Source organism: Somniosus microcephalus, chromosome 16 (assembly GCF_052327205.1).
Source record: "Somniosus microcephalus isolate GS21.2 chromosome 16, FLI_Smic_1.0, whole genome shotgun sequence".
Classification (NCBI taxonomy): Eukaryota; Metazoa; Chordata; class Chondrichthyes; order Squaliformes; family Somniosidae; genus Somniosus; species Somniosus microcephalus.
In genome coordinates, this window is record NC_141002.1 from 45,952,608 (window position 1) to 45,975,475 (window position 22,868).

Below are 22,868 nucleotides of genomic sequence, written 5' to 3' on the forward strand. Positions count from 1 at the left end.
TTGTAGACATGAATAAAGGGCATGGGCGTTAAAATAAATGTGTAATCTAGAATATATATATGAAACAGTGATATATGTCCAAGTCAGGATGGTGTGTGACTTTGAAGAGATGATGTTCCCATGCACCTACTGCCCTTGCCTTCTCGGTGGTGGAGGTCAAGGATTTGGGGGTTGCTGCTGAAGAAGCCTCGAGTTGGTGCAATGCATCCTGTAGACAGTACACATTGCTGCCATGATACGCCAGGCTGTTTAGGCCAGTGGATGAAATGCCGATCAACTGGACTGCTTTGTTCTGGATAATGTCAAGCTTCTTTAGTGATGTTACAGCTGGGCCCATCCAAGCAAACGAAGAGTATTCCACCACACTCCTGACTTGTGCCTTGTTGGTGGTGGAGGGGGTTTGGGGAGTCAAGAGGTGAGCCATTCACCGCAGAATACCCAACCTCTGACCTCCAGTAGCAACACCATTTATGTGGCTGGTCCAGTTCAGTTCAGGTCAATGGTGACCCCAAGATGTTGGTGGTGAGGGACTCGGTGATGGTAATGCCACTGAATGTCAAGGGGAGTGGTCAGGCTCTCTCTTGTTGGTGATTTGTTTTTGGTCAGCTAAGATTATAAAATTCTCTAAGAATTCATGTCATGATCTTGTGATGAACAGTTAAATGTCAAATCCTGAACCCACAACCTTCTGATTCAGGTGCAAGTGCAATCACTGAGCCAAGCTGATATGTCATGTAAAATAAAAATCTGAATTATATCAGCTCTTCAAAAATATATGATTTCTGGCATTCTCTCCAATAGAATATCTACACAAAGAACCCTTTTACAACCCTTAGTATTCTGCTCTAATGCAACACACATTATTTAATGGCTTGCTCCATAAAACAAAACTACCAAAAACATATACTGAACAGTTATACAGGATATAGACTGATACCTGCTTTCTTCATACTGTACTTCCCTCAGAATTGTACAAAAAATACTTTAGAAGTGTTTGTTCTATAAGGCTCGAGAAGATAATTTACTAATTATTTGTTTGAGTTTATGCACATTTCTTCTCTCTCTCTCTCCCCCTGCCCCCACACATAGCTGGACTAGAAATGCAGGGAATGCTTTAACTGTTCATCACAAGATCATGACATGAATTCTTGGGGAATTTTACAATCTTAGCTGGCTTGTAATTCAGGCATTGCTGAAGCTTTTATCTTTGCTTCCTCTTAATGGGATGAGGGCTCCATATCAAAACGTCAGCTGTGCTGCAGAGGTGCATGCCACAATGTAATTCTCTGGAGTGGAGGACGACAGCGTATATAGCCACCATCCTCCTTCACCTCTCACTCTTTGAAGGAATGCATCAGAAACAGCAATTAACAAGTATGCTCACCCAGCATGTGCTTTGTTGGGCTAAACTCTGAATAAATAACTCTTGAACACCTTCAGACATTGATTTAAGGTACTACTAATTGTCACTGAGTTAGATTGTATTTTCAATGAAGATAGAATCATCGCCTTGGAAAGTAAAATGTTTCAAGCAGTTGTTCATCAAAAAGCTTCTACACAGTTGTCTACCCAACCACTACAAGCAATGGATACCAAATACAAAGGCATAACCGTAAAGGAGACCCAGTTGAACTGTTTCTACACGTGTCCGGGAGGTAAGATTTTCTCACAAGTCTTTGTACTTGTGTAACCCACAATTTACAACATAATGTAAAAAAAATTGTTTTAAAAATTGCAATTTAGATTTGGGTGCAAAATTCAAAGATGTCCTAATTGCAATTTCTCCCCTGTCAGTGATCAAATTTATATCATCAGGCTTTAAATGTACCTGAATGCTGATATTCCCCATTCCTATTTTTCCTCATCAATGACAGAAACATACTATAGATATGATAATTTTACAAAAATAAAATTCAAATAACATTTTTATAAAATAAACTACGTCCAATACTAGGACTGTATTTGCAGACAGACAGTAAGAAATGTACAGCAAGCCTGGCAGTTATAATTTACCTCAGTTAACAGTTACAGTAAATTCTTAACAGGAAGACATAAATATGACCAGATTTATCTCAATTTCCTCAAAAAATTGAGGATGTAACGAATATTTTTACCAAGCCACTCTTCACTGTAGGTCACAAAATTTATATGATGCAAGCAAAACATTAATCTCAGTGCAATGCTGCATCAGGTCATTCAAAGTATACTTCAAAATCTCTTTTTATCTTTGTTTAACAAATCTGTTTAAGAACTGAATAAGAACTTGCAACTACACACAGTGGTCTCTGTTTTATGTGTGTATTCATTTTACTTTATGTAATCTAGAACAATTGGAACCAAAATTTAATAGCACAGAATCAAGAAAGAAAAAGAATGAGCTTACATTTATATAATGCGTATCACAACCTCAGGGCGTCTCAAATTGTTTTACAGCCAATTAAGTACTTTTGAAATGTAGTTACTGTTATAATGTAGGAAACACGGCAGCCAAACAGCAATGAAATAAAGGATCAGATCATCTGTTTTTAGGTGTTGGTTGAGGGATAAATGTTGGCCAAGACACTGGGAGAACTGCTCGCTCTAATTCGAATAGAGCCGGGGGATCTTTTACACCCATCTAGAGAACAGACGGGGCCTCAATTTAATGTCTCATCCAAAAGACAGCACGCCGACAGGACAGCACTCCCTCAGTACTGCACTGAGCTGCTAGCCTATGTGCTCGAGTCTCTGCATGGGGCTTGAACCCACAACCTTCTGACTTAGTGCAAGAGTGTTCCCATTGAGCCAACACCTCAATTGTCAAAGTCAACAAAATGAAGGACATTCTAAGTTCTATAGACTTCTGCATGTGTACTGTTCCTTAGATAAGTTATATAGATCAGATCCATAAACTTATTTTGTTTTCCCTCCCCATTTGAAGGCATTGGCTCCCTTATTTAAATTCAGTTCCAATGGCTGTACTCACCCTCCATAACCTTGCCTAAGTGGCTATCACTCATGTATGAATATCAGTGATAAATGGCAGCATTCTAGCTGACTGCAGAGGACATCACAGTTGAGCCCATTCCTGTCCTCACCCAGCATTCATACATATACATGTGCAGAGAACAAAATGGAAACAATTGAACTTGATCAGATCAAAATGTATAATCTTCTAGCACGTTCCATCAGTTTCAGTCTCAACACCAAGTTGCCACTTTTCTCTGTCTAAAACAATCCCCCATCACTCAAATCACCCCCACCTAATGGCAAACACCACGGTCTTCAAAATTCAACAGTAATCACTGCAGTTAGATAACTGCTTAACATCCATGTATGCATTAAGCAACTTTGTGGAAGTTTTTTTATTTGTTCCCACAAATATTTTTAACCAATTTGTCATGGAAAATGCATTACCCAGTCCAAACTCTAACTTTCCTCGCCTTTGCACATTTCAAACAGCAATCCACTGTGTACCACAAGATAAATAAATCCAAAGGTCGGGGTGGCACAATGTCCTAGAACATTATCCTTTCACTACTGTGATCTTTCACTTATTTGTAAGGGTCATATGTAAATTGAGTTTGGGCAGTTTCAACCCAGCTCTCAATGTGCATGGGCTCACAATAAAAAGCACAATGCAGAATTCAAATCAAATTCAATCTCACTCAAAATCAGTTTGCGGCAAAGCCCACCATCCGTAATAAACCGTGGGGTTTATGAATCTGTCATATTTAAATACTATGTTACATAATGATCCTGGAAATGGCAGGTGCAAAATATAGCAGACTATAGATTTTTATGACTGATCTGGCTACACTTAGAGAAGTTGCTAGCCCCCAATTTTCAAACACATTACATATTTAAATGTTATTAAATTTAACCAACAGTGTACTGATCTATTATTAGGAATAATAAGGCAACAGTTGGAAAAAAGAGCAGCGTACTAGCACAAACATGAGGTATCAAAGAATTAAATTATGTAGTACTAATTCATTTGGGGATAAATTTTCCAGTTACCATGGACTCAATATAAAGCACAGCATTAGAAACCAGCATCAGATTAGAATGGATGCTCAATGGTCAGAATATTGGGTGGAGATCTATCCCATTGGATCTCCATCCATTGTGCAACATAACATCTTCTGATCAGCTTTAAAGCTTTCACCCCAAAATGGACACGTGTTTCATTTTAATATTATAGTCAATTAAAATCACATGCAAACGAGCAGGTTTTGTGAAGAATGTGCTATGTGCTCATTTGACCCATATAAAGCAGGGGTGAGAGGCCGGCATGTTACTGGATTGACAAGAAGTCAGTATTTGAAGGGGAAATCGGCTGTATAAATTCCAGCACATGAAGTAATCTTTGCCTTTGGGTTTGAGAATGCTGAATTTTTCAGTGTTAATATTTTTGGCATTTTTGTTTGGATGTTTCCATCCAAGAACTCTGGCAGCAATTTTTCTTTACTACAATTAAAAGTTCAAAAGTGGTATTCCAAAGGATATTCCTTTCTTTTTGTGTTTTTTTGAAGAGGAAGAAGAGGATGAAAGAAAGGATATGAGGCAGATTTGCTTACACTTGCCTGCTCTTAACCACACAGGTGTGTGTATGCAGACCCAGGCACACCCACCTGCAAAGGTCCAAGGAAACTGCCTTCATAAGCACATTTTGCTATGGAAGCAGTGAATACCAAAGTATGCTGTCAGCTCAACACTGCCTGCAGGTAAACTCCACCACAAACAGTGAACTTGTATGCCTCAGAGTCATTTCAAGAAACCATAGAAAAGAACAGCAACATCAGTCAATCAGCAGTTCATGGGTGGATCAAGCAGGTTTACTGATCAAGTGCTATGCCTTTACTAAAACACATCTCTTTCCCCATTAGAAACCAGCAGCACAATGAAGGCACTGGATTTTTTTTTGCATCATTAAAAGGCATCCATGTGGCCTACACACAGTAACATGGTCTACATGAACAAGGGCTTCCACTTCAATATACAGATGGTCAGTGATCATCAAAATAAAATCATGCAAGTGAATGCCTGCTTCCCAGCGAGCAGGCAGGATATCTTCATTTTAAGGCAATTCTCTTGCCAAGTTTAACTGATGAAGAAAGAATAGTTCAAGGATGTCTTCATGCTACCCTCTGGCTCTAGACACTACGAAGTAGCCACGAATAGAACATTAAAAATACAATGAGGCCCATGCAATCATCAGGATCGTCAAAAGTACTATATGCATTTTGAAGCAGTGCTTCAGATAATTGGAGACATCAGGAGCTTCTTTTAATACAGACCAGCCCAGGTCTCCAAGACCATTGCAGTCTGCTGCATTTTCCGCAACACTGTCATCCAGAGGTACAATCATGAAGACGGCAGAGGAGGAGACCCACCACATCCAACAGCAAAGTAAGACGATGAGAACGAGCCAGAAGCCTGCTGAACCACATTGGCAGGCAGCAAGACATACAGCAGACTTTCACTAAAGATTTTAAACTAAGTGCGACATTTCCCCAACAAGTTAACAGTCCTCTCCACATGTGCATTATGCAGGAATCAAATACACCTACCGTTACACTGATCTCCATAATGACCATTACTATGGATCCCCTTCATTTCAAATGCTAACATTTTATTCTATACCATCCAAAGAAAACTTGATGGACCTGCTCAAAATAAAGTGCAAAAAAATTTAACAGCCAACTTCCCTTGATGACTGTAGTGTCAGTGTGTAGATAAAGACACTGAAGACAGGAGTTGGTTCATAGGTATTTACTAAGCAAGTCTGGGGGGGGGGGGGGGGGGGGGGGGTTTCTAAAGGATATACACAATACACAGGCTTATATAGCCCAAGTGGCAATTACCGGCATTACGCACACCTGGGGCTCTTAAAAGGCACATACACCACAATTCCTCCCCTTCTAGCTAACTAGTACATCATATTTTAAGTAATTATTAATTACATGTTATATGCAAAATAATATACATTGCTGTATTAATTAATTATAAGTTAGTCTCTCAGGAGGCTTCCTGACTCGGTCCGGATAACGCCTCGGGGGTGTAGTAGTTTCTGGTGGTGTAGTAGGTTCTTCTGGCAAGGCTGATTCGGCTTGAAGGCCAGTGTCGGGTTCATCGGGCTCCAGTATCACCGGATCGGAGGTAGATATGGGTATCTCTACTTCATCGTTAGATGTATAGAGTGATGGTGTAGGTTGTCCCTTTTCGGATGACTTGATGATTTGGTCAGCATGGCGCCTTATTATGCTGTCTCCGATGTCCACGGTATACACCAGTGGTCCTAATCGCGTGCAGATAGTTCCAGGCTGCCATTTCTCGGTACGGTAGTCCCGGGCCAAAACCGGTTGGCCTATCTGGAAGACCCTAGTTGGCCTTTCATTCGTGCCCTGAAACTGCCGGTTCTCCACGTCCCTTCGGATGTTGGGCTTGACCAAATCCAGCCGGCATCTTAGGTTTCTATTGTAGAACATCATGGCGGGAGTTTGGTTAGTAACCATATGCGTTGCATTCCTATATGCAAATAAGAAGTTATCCACCTTGTGCTGAAGTTTTATGTCTTCATTACCCATGGCCTTGATGGCCTTCTTGAAGGTCTGGACAAACCTTTCAGCCAATCCATTGGTGGCGGGATGGTATGGGGCGGACGTGTAGTGCTTTACCCCATTGTTCTTTAAGAACTTTCTGAATTCTTCGGACACAAATTGCGGTCCATTATCAGAACGTATCTGCTCCAGCAGCCCATTCCTGGCAAATATGGTCCTTAATACTGTGATGGTTTTTTCCGTGGTGGTGGAGGACATCTTTATTACCTCCGGCCACTTGGAGCGTGCATCAACTGCGATTAAGAACATTGAGTCCATAAATGGACCAGCAAAGTCGATGTGCACCCTTTGCCAGGGAGATGAGGGCCACTCCCATGGATGTAGAGGGGCCTGTGGTGGAGCATTTTGGACCTTCTGGCATCCTAGGCAGCTCTTGGTCATGTCTTCGATGTCTCCATACAAACGCCCTAGCTAGGTTCTTCATTTTCACTCCACCCAGATGCCCCTCGTGAAGCTCCTTTAGCACTTTATCCTGGAGTTTGGGTGGAATCACCACTCTGGATCCACACATCAAGGTTCCTCGGCACACTGACAGCTGTTCTCTTCTTTGCGAGAATGCTGGCAACAGTGGTTCGCCATGTGCTGGCCATCCCTTCACTGTTAAATCGTGGACCCATGAGAGAGTAGGGTCATTTCTTGTCTCCCTTTCAATGGCAGAATTTGTCACCGGTAGACATTCCACTATGGTAGAGTGGAATATCTCTACTGGGTCTACTGTAGGTGCCTCTTCTATCGTTGGCAACGGTAGGCGTGATAAACCGTCAGCATTCCCATGCTGTTTTGACCCTTTGTATTCAATGTTGTATTGGTGCGCTCCTAGAAAAAGGGACCACCTCTGTAGTCTTTGTGCCGTCATAATGGGGACACCTTTTTTAGGGTTGAATATGGAGATGAGGGGTTGATGGTCAGTCAGCAAGGTAAATTTTTGTCCGTGTAGGTAATGGTTGAATTTCTTCACTCCCCATACCAGGCTGAGTGCTTCCCTGTCTATCTGGGCATAGTTACGCTCAGCTGAGTTCAATGAGCGTGATGCAAAAGCTATCGGCCGTGCCGAGCCATCAGGGAATCTATGGGACAATACCGCTCCTATGCCGTAAGGGGATGCATCGCACGCCAGTCTGATTGGTAGTGATGGGTTGTAATGAGCCAAAATTTTCTCGGATGTGATTAAGTCTTTGCATTTATGGAAGGCACGTTTACAGTCTTCGTTCCATTTCCAAATCACTCCTGTCTGTAGAAGATCATTAAGAGGGTGTAGAATAGTTGATAAGTTCGGTAAAAATTTATGATAGTAATTTATTAATCCCAGGAATGACCTCAATTGTGAAACATTTTCAGGTGCTGGGGCTTTTATAACTGCTTCAATTTTTTCAGGTGACTTATGCAACCCTTCCTTATTAATTATGTGGCCACAATATGATATCTGATTTTGGAAAAATTCGCACTTGGGGCGATTTGCTCGTAGGCCCCGTTCTTTCAGCCTAGTGAGCACCTGCTCCAAATTGGCAAGGTGCTCGTTGTCGTTTTCTCCTGTTATAAGGATGTCGTCTAGGTAGCATTGAGTCTCCGGAATCCCTTGCAGGACTTGCTCCATAGCTCTTTGCCAGATAGCTGGAGCTGATGCTATTCCAAAAACCAGTCGATTGTACTGGTACAGGCCTTTGTGTGTGTTTATTGTGAGATACTTTTTAGAGGTCTCCTCAACCTCCATCTGTAGATATGCCTGTGCCAAGTCAATTTTTGTGAAACGTTTCCCTCCGGATAGTGAGGCGAAAATATCTTCTATCCTCGGAAGAGGATACTGTACCGTGTGAAGGACCGGGTTTACAGTCACCTTAAAGTCCCCACAAATGCGAATTTTTTTCTGTTCCTCAGAGTTATTTTTCAATGTTTTTTTCATGACTGGAACGATGGGTGTTGCCCATTCGCTCCAATCTATTTTGGATAATACGCCTGCCTTTTCCAAATTCTTCAGCTCTGCCTCGACTGCCGGACGTATTGCGTATGGCACCGGTCTTGCCTTAAAAAATTTTGGAATTGCTGTATCTTCCACTTTTATTGAGGCGGTGATGCCTTTCAAGGTTCCTAGTTTCTCTTGAAACACTTCTTTGGCGTTGGCCAAGATGTCTTTTAATCGTTCAGGTATGATGTCATCATTGTTTTTTTCCTTACTGGTCACCGTCAGTGCCTGAATGGAGTGCCAGTCTAAACGTATCTTCCTTATCCATTCACGTCCCAACAACGGTGGACCACCATCTTGTAGAATGTATAAATACAACTTTTGTATTTCTTTGCCGTTGTATACCACAGGCACCCTTATTTTTCCTTTGGGGTAGACTTTCTGCCCCGTATATGTTTTTAAGATAATGGATGTGTCTTTTAGAGGTATATGCGAAAATAGCCTCTCGTAATCTCGTCGATTTATTACGGTTAGAGCTGATCCTGTATCTAGCTCCATTTTAACTGGGGACCCTGCTATTGTGAGGGTAACCCAAATGGTTTGGTAATCCTCTTTGGCAAGTACATTATGTAATTTGAGACAGCTTAGTCTCTTGTTTCCGGAGTCGCTATCGCTATTCTGGTCTTCGGAGCTACTGTCCGCCATCATTTGTACCTTCCTGTACTTTTCTTTATTGATTTTTTGTTTTCTGTCAGTGGATTTATTTTGTCCAGATTGGCATACCCGTGCAATGTGTCCAATCTTACCACATTGCCTGCATGCTTTGCCCTTGAACCAGCAGTCCCTCTGGTTATGGGTGGATCTGCCGCAGCGATAACATCTTCCGAACTCCTGTGTCATTTTATGGGTGCCGAAGTCCTGTGTCTCTTGTTGTATCTCTGCAGCTCCTTTTGCTGCTGCTTCGTATGATACAGCCATACTGAAAGCTTTGTCCAATGTTAAATCTTTTTCAGAAAGCAGTCTTTTTTGTGTTCCTTCACTTAAGAGACCGCAAACAAATTTGTCTCGAAGATAATCCGATAGTCCTGCTCCGAATTGGCAGTACTTTGATAGCTTTCTTAATTCGGTTAGGTAATCAGCGTTACTTTCATTCTTGTGTTGATTTCTCTTGAAGAACTTGAATCGTTCCGCTATCAGCAGCGGTGTTGGGTTTAAATGCTCCTGCAGGGTATCAACAATTTCTTTAGAAGTCTTGTCCTTTGGTTTGGCTGGAGTGATTAAATTTCGTAACAGCCCGTATGTCTTCGCGCCCATTAAGTTCAGAAGTACTGAAGCTTTTTTTTCATCTGTTATTCCATTTGCAGTGCAATAAACCTCTACTCTTTCCACGTATGTGGTCCAATCTTCTATTTCGCCATCAAAAGCCTCAATATTACCAGATTTAGGCATTTCAGAAAAGATATGGCGCTTCCCGCGCTTTTTTTTCCTCTCTCTGTAGCAACGATATGGCGCTTCCCGCGCTTTCCCGCCGCTGCTACCGATAACAACGCTGTTTTACTGTGGTTTCCGTTTATTCACTGTTGGAGACTCGTTCCCGACGGAGGTCTAAACGCTGACCTGCTTGCCGCGCCGGCCGTCTCTCGAGTGCACCCTCCCAGTCCGTTATTGCTTGCCTCCGATTTCGCTGCCTGTGTCAGCTGTAGAGCCCGCCGCTGGAGCTCCAGCCTGACGCCCAGGAAGGATTAGCGCAGTACCTGTCACCAGCTTGGCCAGCTGGTGAAACCACAGTTTCTCTTACTTCCTTGAGTCTTCTGGACGCTGGAGGAATCGATGTCCTTGAGGTGCTGCCGAATTGCAGGTAAGCCCATTTCCACTTCGTCGCCACTGTAGTGTCAGTGTGTAGATAAAGACACTGAAGACAGGAGTTGGTTCATAGGTATTTACTAAGCAAGTCTGGGGGGGGGGGGGGGGGGGGGGGTTTCTAAAGGATATACACAATACACAGGCTTATATAGCCCAAGTGGCAATTACCGGCATTACGCACACCTGGGGATCTTTAAGAGCAATTATGGTGTATGTGCCTTTAAGGCACATACACCACAATGACCATGCATATTTGGTGTGCTGTGGAGCCTAATCTTGTACTCCTTCTAGGTACAACTTCAGTAGCAGAGGTAAATGACGTGACTGGCTGCTGGGCATCAGTAGCGGTCTGTTGAGATCCTCTGACTCTTTGCCATCCTACAATTGCTCGTACCACATCTAATAATGTAGTACAGGAAACTTTGGTTTATCCGGAGGTTATATGTCCGGAATACTCGATCTAACGGCAAAAATCAGGAGCCGTTTTCTATAAGTTTTTTTAGTTCTCATTGCTTTTTTTCCCCCCAGTCAGGCACTGCAAGGTCTGTAGCTATAGCAACAGCTTCAGCTAGAGACGCTTGCAGCTGCAGCCGACTGTTTAGAAGCTGTTGCTAAGCAACAGTGTTTGTTGTCAGATACGGAGATGAAAACCTCCGTATGCTTCAACATTAACTTTGTATGTCTGGCAGTTTTGATAGATCGGCAACAGCTCGGTCCCGTCGGTGCCGGATATCACAAAGTTTCCTGTAGCTGCCTACTCCTTCATGTTTTCTGCCACTTTCATTTGTGCTGGAGGAGTCAAATATGGCACTGCCTTGACAAGCAGCAATCTCATCCATGTCTATGCCAGCCATACCCCAGTTGGTGGGGTCAGTCAGTCAGTAAGTCTAGGGATTTGCATGGGAACAAACCTCTGGGCAACCTCCACAATGGCTCTCTCCATCTGATCCCCAACATTATGAATTTGGAGAAGACAGCCGCTTAGAGAATGAAGCTCAAGACCACTACAGCAAAGTCTAAGCATTCACAAAGATACCCCCAATGGAGCTCAGGACATCTGGCACTGAAGGCTCTGTTAGAGATGGCCTGGATTTGCCACACATTCCATGCTGTACTGCAGTAAAATGGTTACACATGGCCGCACAGATGTTGGTAGTGGATTCCTCCAGAGTTTCCAACAGACCATCTATGGTGCTTAGCACATCCCCTAAGAAAACAACAGTGCTCAAATAAATCATTCTTCAAAATATAAGCCCCATGGGGTCCGGATTCCAGTTGAGGAAGGATGCGAGCTGGCCCTCTGGCTGCCAGGTTCCAACTCCTCCAAACTCACCACTACATACACTTCCACACTCACGTGTATTGCCTAGTGAATCTAGCCCAAACCAAACATCCTGGGGGGGGGGGGGGGGCGGGAAATACATTTGTGTTAGTGCTTGCAGCTGGTGAAGTGAGGGACCCAGAGTGCTGAGAGATGCTGGCTTACTGGGTGGCATTGGGATCTGTATCTTGTTCTTCTAGAAGGCCTATGGAAACAGAAGAGTAAGCTATGTTAGACTGGTAGCTAAAACACCCCCTCAAACAGAGCTTACTTAGCTAAGAGCATGTGTCAAAGTGCTTTGCTGCAATGTATTGTGTGTACACACAAAGATCAAGAGAAATATGCCACGACAAAAATGAAGTATTTTTATCGATGATCTGTCAGGTTATTGGCTTCTGTCACAGTACACATGGAATTTAAAAAGACTTGCATTTATCTTTCATGACCTCAGGACATCCCAAAGCGCTTTTATAGCCAATTAAGTACTTTTTAAAAGTGTAGTCACTGTTGTAATATTGGAAACGCGGCAGCCAATTTGCACACAGAACAGTCCCACTAAAGCAATGAGATAACGACCAAATAATCCGTTTTTTTAGTAATGTTGGTTGAGGGATAAATATTGGCCAGGACACTGGGGAGGACTCCCCTGCTCTTCTTTGAAATAGTGCCATGGGATCTTTTATGCTCACCCAAGAGGGCAGATGGGGCCTCGGTTTAAACATCTCACCCAAAGGATGGCACCTCCGACAGTGCAGCACTCTATGAACTGGAGTGTCAGCCTAGATTTTGTGCTCAAGGCTCTGGAATGGGACTGCAACTCAGAACCTTCTGACTCAGAAGCAAGAGTGCCATCACTGAGCCATGGCTGACACCTAAATATAAAAATATGCAGAGGTACAACGTAGTCATCCAACACCATTGTGGCTCATTAAACAGAATACTGGCACTTTGTCACATCAGGAATAAACGTAGCCTCAAGCCTCATGAATTCTACGACTGCAGCAGTCATAACTATCAAATCCAAAGGTGATGGGGTGGCGGAAGTTGAAGTATGGTGAAAAAATGTTTTTGGTCTATGATGCTTCATATTATTCACCTTTCCTTTCATCACACAGTAATGTCAATCCCACCGTCCCATAAATCATGAAACAAACCATGAGTTGCTATTTTTTTTCCCCCAAACATAAACGAATATAGATTGACAGTTCATTTATAAACCTCATTAGTGGCTTTATTTAATCTCCAACAGGTCACAGCTCTTTACAAAAACTATATTACTGCATCTGAAAATGCTTACAAAAAACTTTTAAAATCCTACCCGTTATCACCACCCTTCACCTGGTGCCCAACAGTCCCTGCACCCAACAAAGGTGTGCAGCCCATAAAAGCTCATCCTGCTAGAACCCTAACCTTTCAATCTAACTTTAACTTGAACTATAAAATCAGCAGTGATGGAGATTATTTGCTCCATTTTGCCATATAATGGTGCTAACCTTTCAACTGGAACTATCCTAATCCCATTTCCTTTACCCATATGATTGTATTAATTCCTTTTCAAATACTTATCCAATTTCCTTCGAAGTAATGTTCGTGCCTATCTCAATAGCCACTTGTGGTAAAGCACCTAATGTTACAACAACCATGTGTGAAAACATTTCTAACTTTGTCTTTGATACTAATAATTACAATTGTTACCAATTCATCAATCAATCTTTCACTATTTACCCTCTCAAAACTGTTCATAATCTTGAAAACCCTTTATTAGATTCCTCTTTAACCTGGAATGAGAACACCTCTAATTTATTTGAAGCTAGTACATGGCAGCTCATTACAGTATCCACAACCTGGGCTCCTACCTCACAAGGCTCAGCACGCAGTGCTGCTGGGGGTCAGGGCCTGCCAGTTTCTCCATAATACTGTACTGTACTCTCAATAAACTGGATTAATTTAAGGCTTCAGTACTCGACTTGGTTCCAAAAAAAGATAGGCTCCACTCTGACTGTAAAATACATTTCACGATAGAGTTACATAGAATGTACAGCACAGAAACAGTCCATTCGACCCAACAGGTCCATGCCGGTGCTTATGCTATACAAGAGCCTCCTCCTACCCTATACGCATATCTAAAGATGGCAACTCTGACTGTGCAGCACTCCCTCAATACTGTACTGGAAGTGTCAGCCTAGATTATGGACCCAAGTCTTTGGAGTGGGACTTGAACCCACAAACTTCTGACTCAGAGGTGTGGGTGCTACCCACTGAGTCACAGCTGACACCTTGTCTAGGCTGACACTTCAGTACAGCACTGGGAGAAGGAGATGTCAAAACTGACGGCCCACCTGACAGTTCAGGTGGATGAAAAAGGTTCCATAGCACCATTCTTAGCGCAGGTGAGCTCTCCTGCTGTCCTGGTCAACACCCATCTCTCATACAAACACTGGTTATTTATGTCATTACTATCTGTGCGCAAATTGGCTGCCACGCTTACCTGCACAAGAACCATACTTCAAAAGTAATTTAGCTTGTTCAGTGGCTGTGAAGCACTTTGGCTATATAAACATAGGCTCTTTCTTATCCACAGCAGTTTGTCTTTAGGTGGCTGACACAGTCATAGAAATTAGAACAAGGGATCAATGAATAGGGGGGTCCCAAGGACAGTATTAAAACTTGCAGGGGATCCCCAGGAGCATGCCAGTATTTGCAGGGGGTTTCGCTTCACACAGTAGAGTTTGAAAACCACTTCTTTAAACAGCTGCTTTTCAGAGCTCAGTGTTAGAGAGATGGTCACCCAACACACGATCAAAGCGAACCTGTAAAGCCCCCGGAATCCCATGGTTATTTAAACCCTCACCGTGCCTATTGCAGAACTCTACACGGTTTCCCCGTATGCTTTCAGGCTCGAGGAAGTTGAGCATGTCCTGTTTAAAATTGGCTGAAGGAATGCCTCCCATTCATGACTTCTTCCTGTTATGTGGTACCTTGGAAATGGGACCGACCTGTCTGTGGTCATAGCTTTAAAAACTTGCGACTGAGAACAACTGAAAATAACCTTAACAACGCTCCCCAAGGTTTCCAGCTACCGTCAATTTATGAGTAACGCACAGTTTTGAACACTTTTTTTGCATCTAAAAATTACCATTAAAAATGCCAGGGGTAGGAGAAAAGTGGCACATAAAAGGATTCAGCCCAGAAATAACATAATAAAACGTCCCAATTTTACAAAAAGGGGCCTTTATTTTAATGCAGTATTTTTCTTTTGCTGCTTCAGTTGTTACAATTGCATGACTGTAGGAGGGGCAGCCTTTAAACATTTGAATTACCAAAACAGTGATGGGGGTGGGGGTGGGGTTGGCTCTCATTCATTCTATGATTTTTGAATCTGGTTAAATCAAATACCCTAAAAGTTAGCTAATACTACAGTTCAGTTTTACATTCTTACAAAGTAAAGCCTTCTTACCAGTTAGTGAAACTAGAGTACTTAAAAAAAAAAAAACTTAATGTTGTGGAATAAAGTAGTAGAAAAAAACAGCTAAATGGGAGGGAATTATGAAGGCCTGTATTTTTCCCTAAATGTTTTGAATATATGCAATATACAAAACAAAAACTCTAAGTAGAACTCAGTCTTCTGGGGCACTTGGACACAGAGTTGAATAGTAATTCGGGTAGACAGTCATGGTCCTGAAACAGACTTTGATTCAAACCTCACTAAATAGATTCAAGTCCAACACTTTCTGCAGCTCTGTTTAGTATGAAATTGCTTCACATCCACATTGAATTATTTTATCTTATCTCAAAGTTTGTTAGAACACAGAGTGTTGGCAGAACACTCTTAACAGTCAGTCGCATAGACTGATCTATATGCATCCCAGTCATTGCTAAAGCTTCCTTTGACTATAAAAGGTTAGAGGAGACAGCAGACAGGAGCCACATATCTAGTCTAATTCTTGCACTGTTTTTATAAATCTATTTATAATCTGAAAAGGAACAAGCCTCCACAAGACTTAACTGTACCTCCACAATCAGTTTTAATTGGTGTCTGCATTGTTCAGTGTCATGGACATGTCCAAAATGTGCTTTAAAAAAAAAAAACTACAATTTTACAAACTGACATTTTACAGGAGTACTCTGCCAAAGCAGAGACACAACTTACGAAGGAAAATAAAGGGCAACACTATACAAACAGTAGCGATGTGAAGCACAGACTGGAAAAGGTGTGCAAAATCCAACACTTGGTTTTAGTCGGATTACCAGATTCCATCAGTTTCTTTCCTGACCAGCTTTCTTCACTAACTCTCTAATAAATATTTGATTCCCAGTTGTACAGTTTTTAAAGTTCCTTATACAGAGTGGAGAATAAGCTATAGTTCAAGGGTTTTCAACAAAGACCTTCTCCCTTCTTCCTTGTACCAAGTACTACCTAGCAGTTGATTTGGATTAGTATTAGTGGAAACCTAACAGGAATTGCTTGGCTCAAAAATCCACTAGGAGAGAAAAAATGGGAATGAGAAGGTAAATAACCTAAAATAAATTCATCAAAAACCAAAAGATAGAAATGTTCCCAGCATTGTTGCAAGACATTTTCATCTAATGTACAGGAAACTCTTTGGTATCCGGCACCGACGGGACCGGGATGGTGCCGGTTGTTCAAAAATTCCGGATGACGGAGAGGGTTATCTACTGAGGCTATTTTTAACAAAGAAAAATTTAAAAAAATCAAGAAATGTGCAGTATACAGTAATTGAGTACTCACCTACAGAATGTTGTGTTAAATGGATGGTGGAAGATGCTTGATTAAGTACAGTACTGCCAGTTGAGGGTAATCCATAACTCTTTAATTACTTAACAGTAAAACAAAACAAACGACTGTACAGTACAGTATAAAGTACTGTAGTTGACTGTACACTTATTCCAAGTCAGCTGGTTCATCAGGAATATCCATATCCGCTGGGTCATCAGGGTCATGCACTTCAACAGATTCTTCAGGCACTTCCACTGTTTCAACTCTTTTGGAAGCTTTCCTAAACATGTCCCGGATGTCTGCTTGCTTAGTGGACTCTTGCCTTCTTTGTAGAAAGGTGGAATGCAGAATATGAAGGTGCATAACTTCTTGGGCAGAGTAGCAATGATGCCTTTCAGCAAATTTGAGGAATAAAGCAAATCCTTCTGCAGCTTTAGCCCAAGAAATAATCTTTTCAGATATCTCATCCTCTTCACTTTCCATCTCACTTTCCTTTTCTTTCTTTGGATTCAAAACATTCTCAATTATTTCATCACCACTTAGCATATGCACAACAGCAACTTCTCTATCTGCATCAACCCACTGCTCAATATCACTTTCACCGAGGTGACGCAGAGGGTTTGCTGGGTCTACATTTTTCACCATGCCAGCCATTTCCATTATTGTACTCATCTTGGGACGAACATTGAACCCATGAAATTCCTCCTCTGAAGAACCTTCAGCAAACATTACAGAAGGCCACAATTTACACCAGGCTTGTCTCAAAACTGTGACCGTTCACCAAGTTCCAGGAATATGCAGCATTAAAGATGACATCTTTAAGATTGTATTCCTTCTGAAATGCGTGAATATTATCATCTTGGCTTATCAGTTTACATAGGAAGTCTTTCTTGTAATGACACTTGAGATTTTGGATAACGCCCTGGTCCATGGGTTGTATGAGAGAAGTTACATTTGGTGGCAAATAAATGGTGAAAATAATTCCCGAAACCAACTCGGATTCATGCGGATGGGCTCTACAATTATCAAGCAATAAAATGCATTTGCTATCTTCAGGTTTCCCTATTCTGCGGAAATATTCCCTCACAGACGGAACAAAAATATGATGGAACCAATAAAGATTTCCTTATCCATCCAAGCATTTCTTTGAGCTTTGTACTCAACAGGTAAGTGCCTCACATTTTTAAATGCACGGGGATTTTTATACTTCTCAATGAAAAGAAGTTTAAGCCGGTGTGATCCCGTTCGCACATGTTAGCACGATCTTTATTTTTCTTGTAACCTGAAGCATTAGCCTCACTAGCCCCAACAAGCGTTGATTCTGGCAAAAAACCTCCAAAATAAGCCAGTTTCATTGGCATTGTATATCTGTGCTGGCGACAAATCATGTTGCTGCACAATCTGATTGAAATAATCGCAGTATTCTTCTGCGGCGTCGTGATCAGCTGATTTCTTCTCCCCGGAAATGTCGAGTCGCGTATCCCGTGCTGTAACTTGATGCACGTTAGCCATCCCTCGGAGAAAGCACACTTGTCAGTGAGCTCCATCTTTACGTAGAAATCCTTCGCTTTCTCAATTAGCATGGGTCCGGAAAGTGGCACACCCTCTGAACGCTTAAAAGAAAACCACTCAAAGCACAGTATCCAGCTCTTCAAGCTTTGGCTTACGAAGCGTATGCCGTTTCTCTACACTTAGATGTCTCCGAGCTTGAATAAAACTTGAGCAGCTTATCCTTCTGCGATTTGATGTCGTAGATTGTTGACGAACCGATTTTGAATTCATTCATAATGTTGCTACGCTTCTCTCCCCTTTCTTGTCGTTGGCATATGTCGATTTTCTGTTTTAAAGTTAACACCACTCTCTTCCTTTTGCTTGGACCAACTTTTGGGATTTCTGCAATGCAATGCAATGACTACCAGCAGCGTGGGAGACACACAGTACCCCTGTAAAATGGCGGCTCAGAAGAGACTACCAGCAGCGCGGGAGAGTCAGACTCTTGTTACAGGGGTTTTGAGGTGTTCTGACTTCCGACAACGCCAAGAAGCCAAGTAGTGGCAGTTGGGAGAATTACCCCCACTGACTAACTCGGCCACCGCAGGAGACTCAGACTCGACAACATTGCCGGTTATTGAGGTGTTGTTTTCGGAGCGAGAATTTTGCCGTTTAATAGAGAATTCCAGATATTTAGGTGCCGTTTAAACGAGAGTTTCCTGTAGTTAGCAATCCCAGTGCAAGGTTAAAATAAAAATTGGTAGAGGTTCTAACATTCAAATGCCTTAGCGCATTGTTAGAATCATAGTGCCATTCAGTCCACCGTGTCCGTGCTGGCGCATTGTAAGAGCAATCTAAAACTAATCCTCATAGCCCTGTATCTTCGTCAGGTTCAAATACTGATCAAACTTGCCCTTAAAACATGCAATTATCTCTACCTTAACCACCCCATATGGCAAAGCATTCCATGCTACAATAACCCTCTGCATGAAGAAATTTCTCCTAACCTCACACTTGGTGACAATTTTAAACTGATGACCCCTTGTCACTGATTCCCCCACCATTCACTCTACAAAAGCCCTTCATAAATTTTAAAAATCATAAAGCTCTTCTCAACTCCAGTGGAAATAGTCCCAGTATTGTTTAAGTCTCTGCTTATAACTATATAGTTTCTCATCCCTGGCCACCATCTTGGTGAATCTACATTGTATGCTCTTGATAAATTAATGGAATGTCCAAAAGTGCAGAGTATTCTAATTGTGTCATTAAAAATGTTTTGTACAAATTTATCATTGTCTCTTCACTCTTGTACTATAAGCCACTATTTCTAAAATTCAAAATACTGCTGGTCTTTTTTTTTTTAAATAACTTTAACTACATGCACTAGCAGGGAATTATTAATTTCAACCCTTAGGTCTTACTGTTGGATCTACATTCTTCAGCGTCTTTCCATTGAGTGTATACTCCCATTTCTTGTTTTTCCTCTCAAAATGTATTAGTTTATGGCAGCCATGCACTACTTATTTCTCAAAAAGTTTAACCATTCGATTAGATTCACTTTGATGAGAGCTTTCAGGAGTTAGAGTTCATCGATTATAAACATGCAAGAACTTCTTGTACTATGATAAGTTGCTGCATAAATGTGAGTCATTCTTCCAGCCCCCACCATTACTCAATCCCATTAGGAAGTGCCTGAATGAATTTCAGGTTGACCTGACCTTTTATTTTCCATTTTTCACAACCACCACTCTACTTCCCCCCACCCCATGAATGAGATCAGGACATCACTACAGTTGTTAATCCTGAAATTCTGTAGTAGATTATGCTGATACACCAACATGCTGTATACTACAGTACTGAATTATTCTTTTTCTTTAAACGAAAAATACTGAAGTTACAACCTTCCATGCCCAAACATGCCACTAACTGTACAGTAAACTCGATGTGCCCATTTAAAGTGAAACTCCCACTTTAAAAGACAACAAATTTCAAAATGTGACTCAGAACTGAATTCCATGGTAAGTGCACTGAATCACGTGTGCTACATTACAAAGATGATCAGCTTTAACAATCCAACTCCTCAGTAATTTTCTCTTCCCCCAACCTATAGGGGTACAGGAAAAGTTGACATTGCTGGCAGACTGGAAAACTGCTAATGTAACGCCCTTATTTAAAAAGGGCAGTAGACAGAAGGCTGGAAACTATAGACCGGTTAGCCTAACATCTGTGGTAGGTAAAATATTGGAGTCCATTATTAAGGAGACAGTAACAGGACATTTGGATAATCATAATTTAATAGGACAAAGTCAGCATGGTGTTATGAAGGGGAAGTCATGTTTGACAAATTTGCTGGAGTTCTTTGAGGAAGTAACATATAGGGTGGATAAAGGGGAACCAGTGGACGTAGTGTATTTAGACTTCCAAAAGGCATTTGACAAGGTGCCACACAAAAGATTATTGCTTAAGATAAAAAATCACGGGATTGGGGGTAATATTCTGGCATGGATAGAGGATTGGCTATCTAACAGAAGGCAGAGAGTTGGGATAAATGGTTCATTCTCAGAATGGCAATCAGTAACTAGTGGTGTTCCACAGGGGTCAGTGCTGGGTCCCCAACTCTTTACAATCTATATTAACGATTTGGAGGAGGGGACCGAGTGTAACATATCAAAGTTTGCAGATGATACTAAGATGGGAGGGAAAGTAGTGAGTGAGGAGGACATAAAAAACCTGCAAGAGGACATAGACAGGCTAAGTAAGTGGGCAGAGATTTGGCAGATGGAATACAATACTGGAAAGTGTGAGGTTATGCACTTTGGCAGGAAAAATCGTAGAGCAAGTTATTATCTTAATGGCAAGAAATTGGAAAGTACTGAAGTGCAAAGGGATCTGGGGGTCCTGGTGCACGAAACTCAAAAGGTTAGTATGCAGGTGCAGCAAGTGATTAAGAAGGCCAATGGAATGTTGGCTTTCATTGCTAGGGGGATAGAATATAAAAATAGGGAGGTATTGCTTCAGTTGTACAAGGTATTGGTGAGACCGCACCTGGAATACTACATACAGTTTTGGTGTCCATACTTAAGAAAAGACATACTTGCTCTCGAGTCAGTACAAAGAAGGTTCACTCGGTTAATCCCGGGGAAGAGGGGATGGACATATGAGGAGAGGTTGAGTAGATTGGGACTCTACTCATTGGAGTTCAGAAGAATGAGAGGCGATCTTATTGAAACATATAAGATTGTGAAGGGGTTGGATCGGGTGGATGCGGGGAGGATGTTCCCGATGATGGGTGAAACTAGAACTAGGGGGCATAGTCTTAGAATAAGGGGCTGCTCTTTCAAAACTGAGATGAGGAGGAACTACTTCACTCAGAGGGTGGTAGGTCCATGGAGTATGCTGCCCCAAAAAGCTGTAGAAGCTACATCATTACATAAATTTAAAACAGAAATAGACAGTTTCCTAGAAGTAAAGGGAATAAAGGGTTATGGGGAACGGGCAGGAATTTGGACATGAGTCTAGGTTCAGATCGGTAATGGCCCTGTGGGTAGCGGAGCGGGCCCAGGGGCCGTGTAGCCTGATCCTGCTCCTATTTCGTGTGTCTAATTCTGTTAGATTCAGGAGATGGTTCTGTGATAGTAGATTGGCGGTCAGGATCAGATCAGCCATGATCTTATTGAATGGCGGAGCAGGCTCGAGGGGCCGATTGGCCTACTCCTGCTCCTATTTCTTATGTTCTTATGTTCTTACAATGGTTTGATAGCAGTTAAGAAAAAAAATCATTCATCTTAATAACCAAAATATATTTTGTTCAATTTCTTGTTTTAGAACATCCAAGACAGACAATTCAGTTATTCGAAGTTATAGTATTCCAACCTCTTCCTAAATAACAAGCATCTATTCCAGAAGTTAAGGTGCTTAACAGACAATTATGTGCCTGAAATGAGAGCTCTCAGAGTCTGCTCATTTCAATGTCACCATCCTTTATAGTCTGGGCAGTTCCTGAAAGTGCAGTACTTGGAGACAGTACATCTGTTCCGAGTGTTCATACAACGCTCATTTCTACTCTCCACAATTCAGTTGTAAGCCAAAAAATTCTGTTGCCTGACAAAAAGTGCTTTCCACGTGGAGGAAAGCACCAGCAAAACAAAATACTGAGTCTTCCATTCCCTTGAAGCTAGTAATTACAGAAAGAAACACTTTTATATTGAAACTACTTTCCCCATATTCTCATCGTGAAAAATTACACGAACAAAATGAAAGTAATCTCAGTTCCACAAATGTAACTTTCTATACACTAGAAATACCCGTAAAACCACAAGAGAAAGACTCCCTTCATTAAACTAAAACACACAGTATTAACTTCAACACCAAGATCCCTGGAACAAAAAATAGCACATTCCCTTCCTCCCAGATATACTGCTAAAAAAAGTCAAACTTGGCCCTCTTCTCACTTTGGTGACACTGCAGCTGCACAGTAATAGGCCATAATTTCCTCTGCCTTTCCTCCCCTCCCCTGCTCCAGTAAAAGTTTTATCTCCTTGCTAAGGTACTGTTTGTTAGGCACCAGTAAGCTAATGTTACCCCACTATTCAAAAAAGGTGGCAGAGAAAAAGCAGGGAATTATAGACTGGTAAGCCTGACATCGGTAGTGGGGAAAATGCTAGAGTCTATTATAAAAGATGTAATAGCAGGGCACTTGGAAAGCAGTGACAGGATCGGACAAAGTCAACATGGATTTACAAAAGGTAAATCATGCTTGACTAATCTACTGGAATTTTTTGAGGATGTAACTGGTAAAATAGATAAGGGAGAACCAGTGGATGTGGTGTATTTGGACTTTCAGAAGGCTTTCGATAAGGTCCCGCATAAGAGATTAGCGTGCAAAATTAAGGCACATGGGATTGGGGGCAAGGTATTGACTTGGATAGAGAACTGGTTGGCGGACAGAAAGCA

General features: G+C 41.8%; 1 protein-coding gene and 1 long non-coding RNA gene across 7 annotated transcripts in view; one reads left to right on the forward strand and one right to left on the reverse strand.

Moving 5' to 3' along the window:
* The window catches only part of dcp1b (decapping mRNA 1B), a 144,209-nt gene that overhangs the window by 46,617 nt on the left and 74,724 nt on the right, over positions 1 to 22,868 (reverse strand). Inside the window, exon 1 of one of the 6 annotated variants that reach the window (XM_086008917.1) lies at positions 11,852 to 11,876. The exons of the other annotated variants lie outside the window; for them this stretch is intronic. Within the exon in view, the coding sequence (XP_085865043.1) occupies positions 11,852 to 11,861 (10 nt within the window). The 5' untranslated portion in view covers positions 11,862 to 11,876. Of the gene's footprint in view, positions 1 to 11,851; positions 11,877 to 22,868 lie in introns of those variants that run through there. 6 annotated transcript variants of the gene reach the window in all.
* LOC147106119 (uncharacterized) lies at positions 1,232 to 5,678 on the forward strand. The gene is made up of 2 exons (XR_015081369.1): positions 1,232 to 1,655; positions 4,869 to 5,678. It is a non-coding gene; the product is annotated as an uncharacterized LOC147106119 (long non-coding RNA).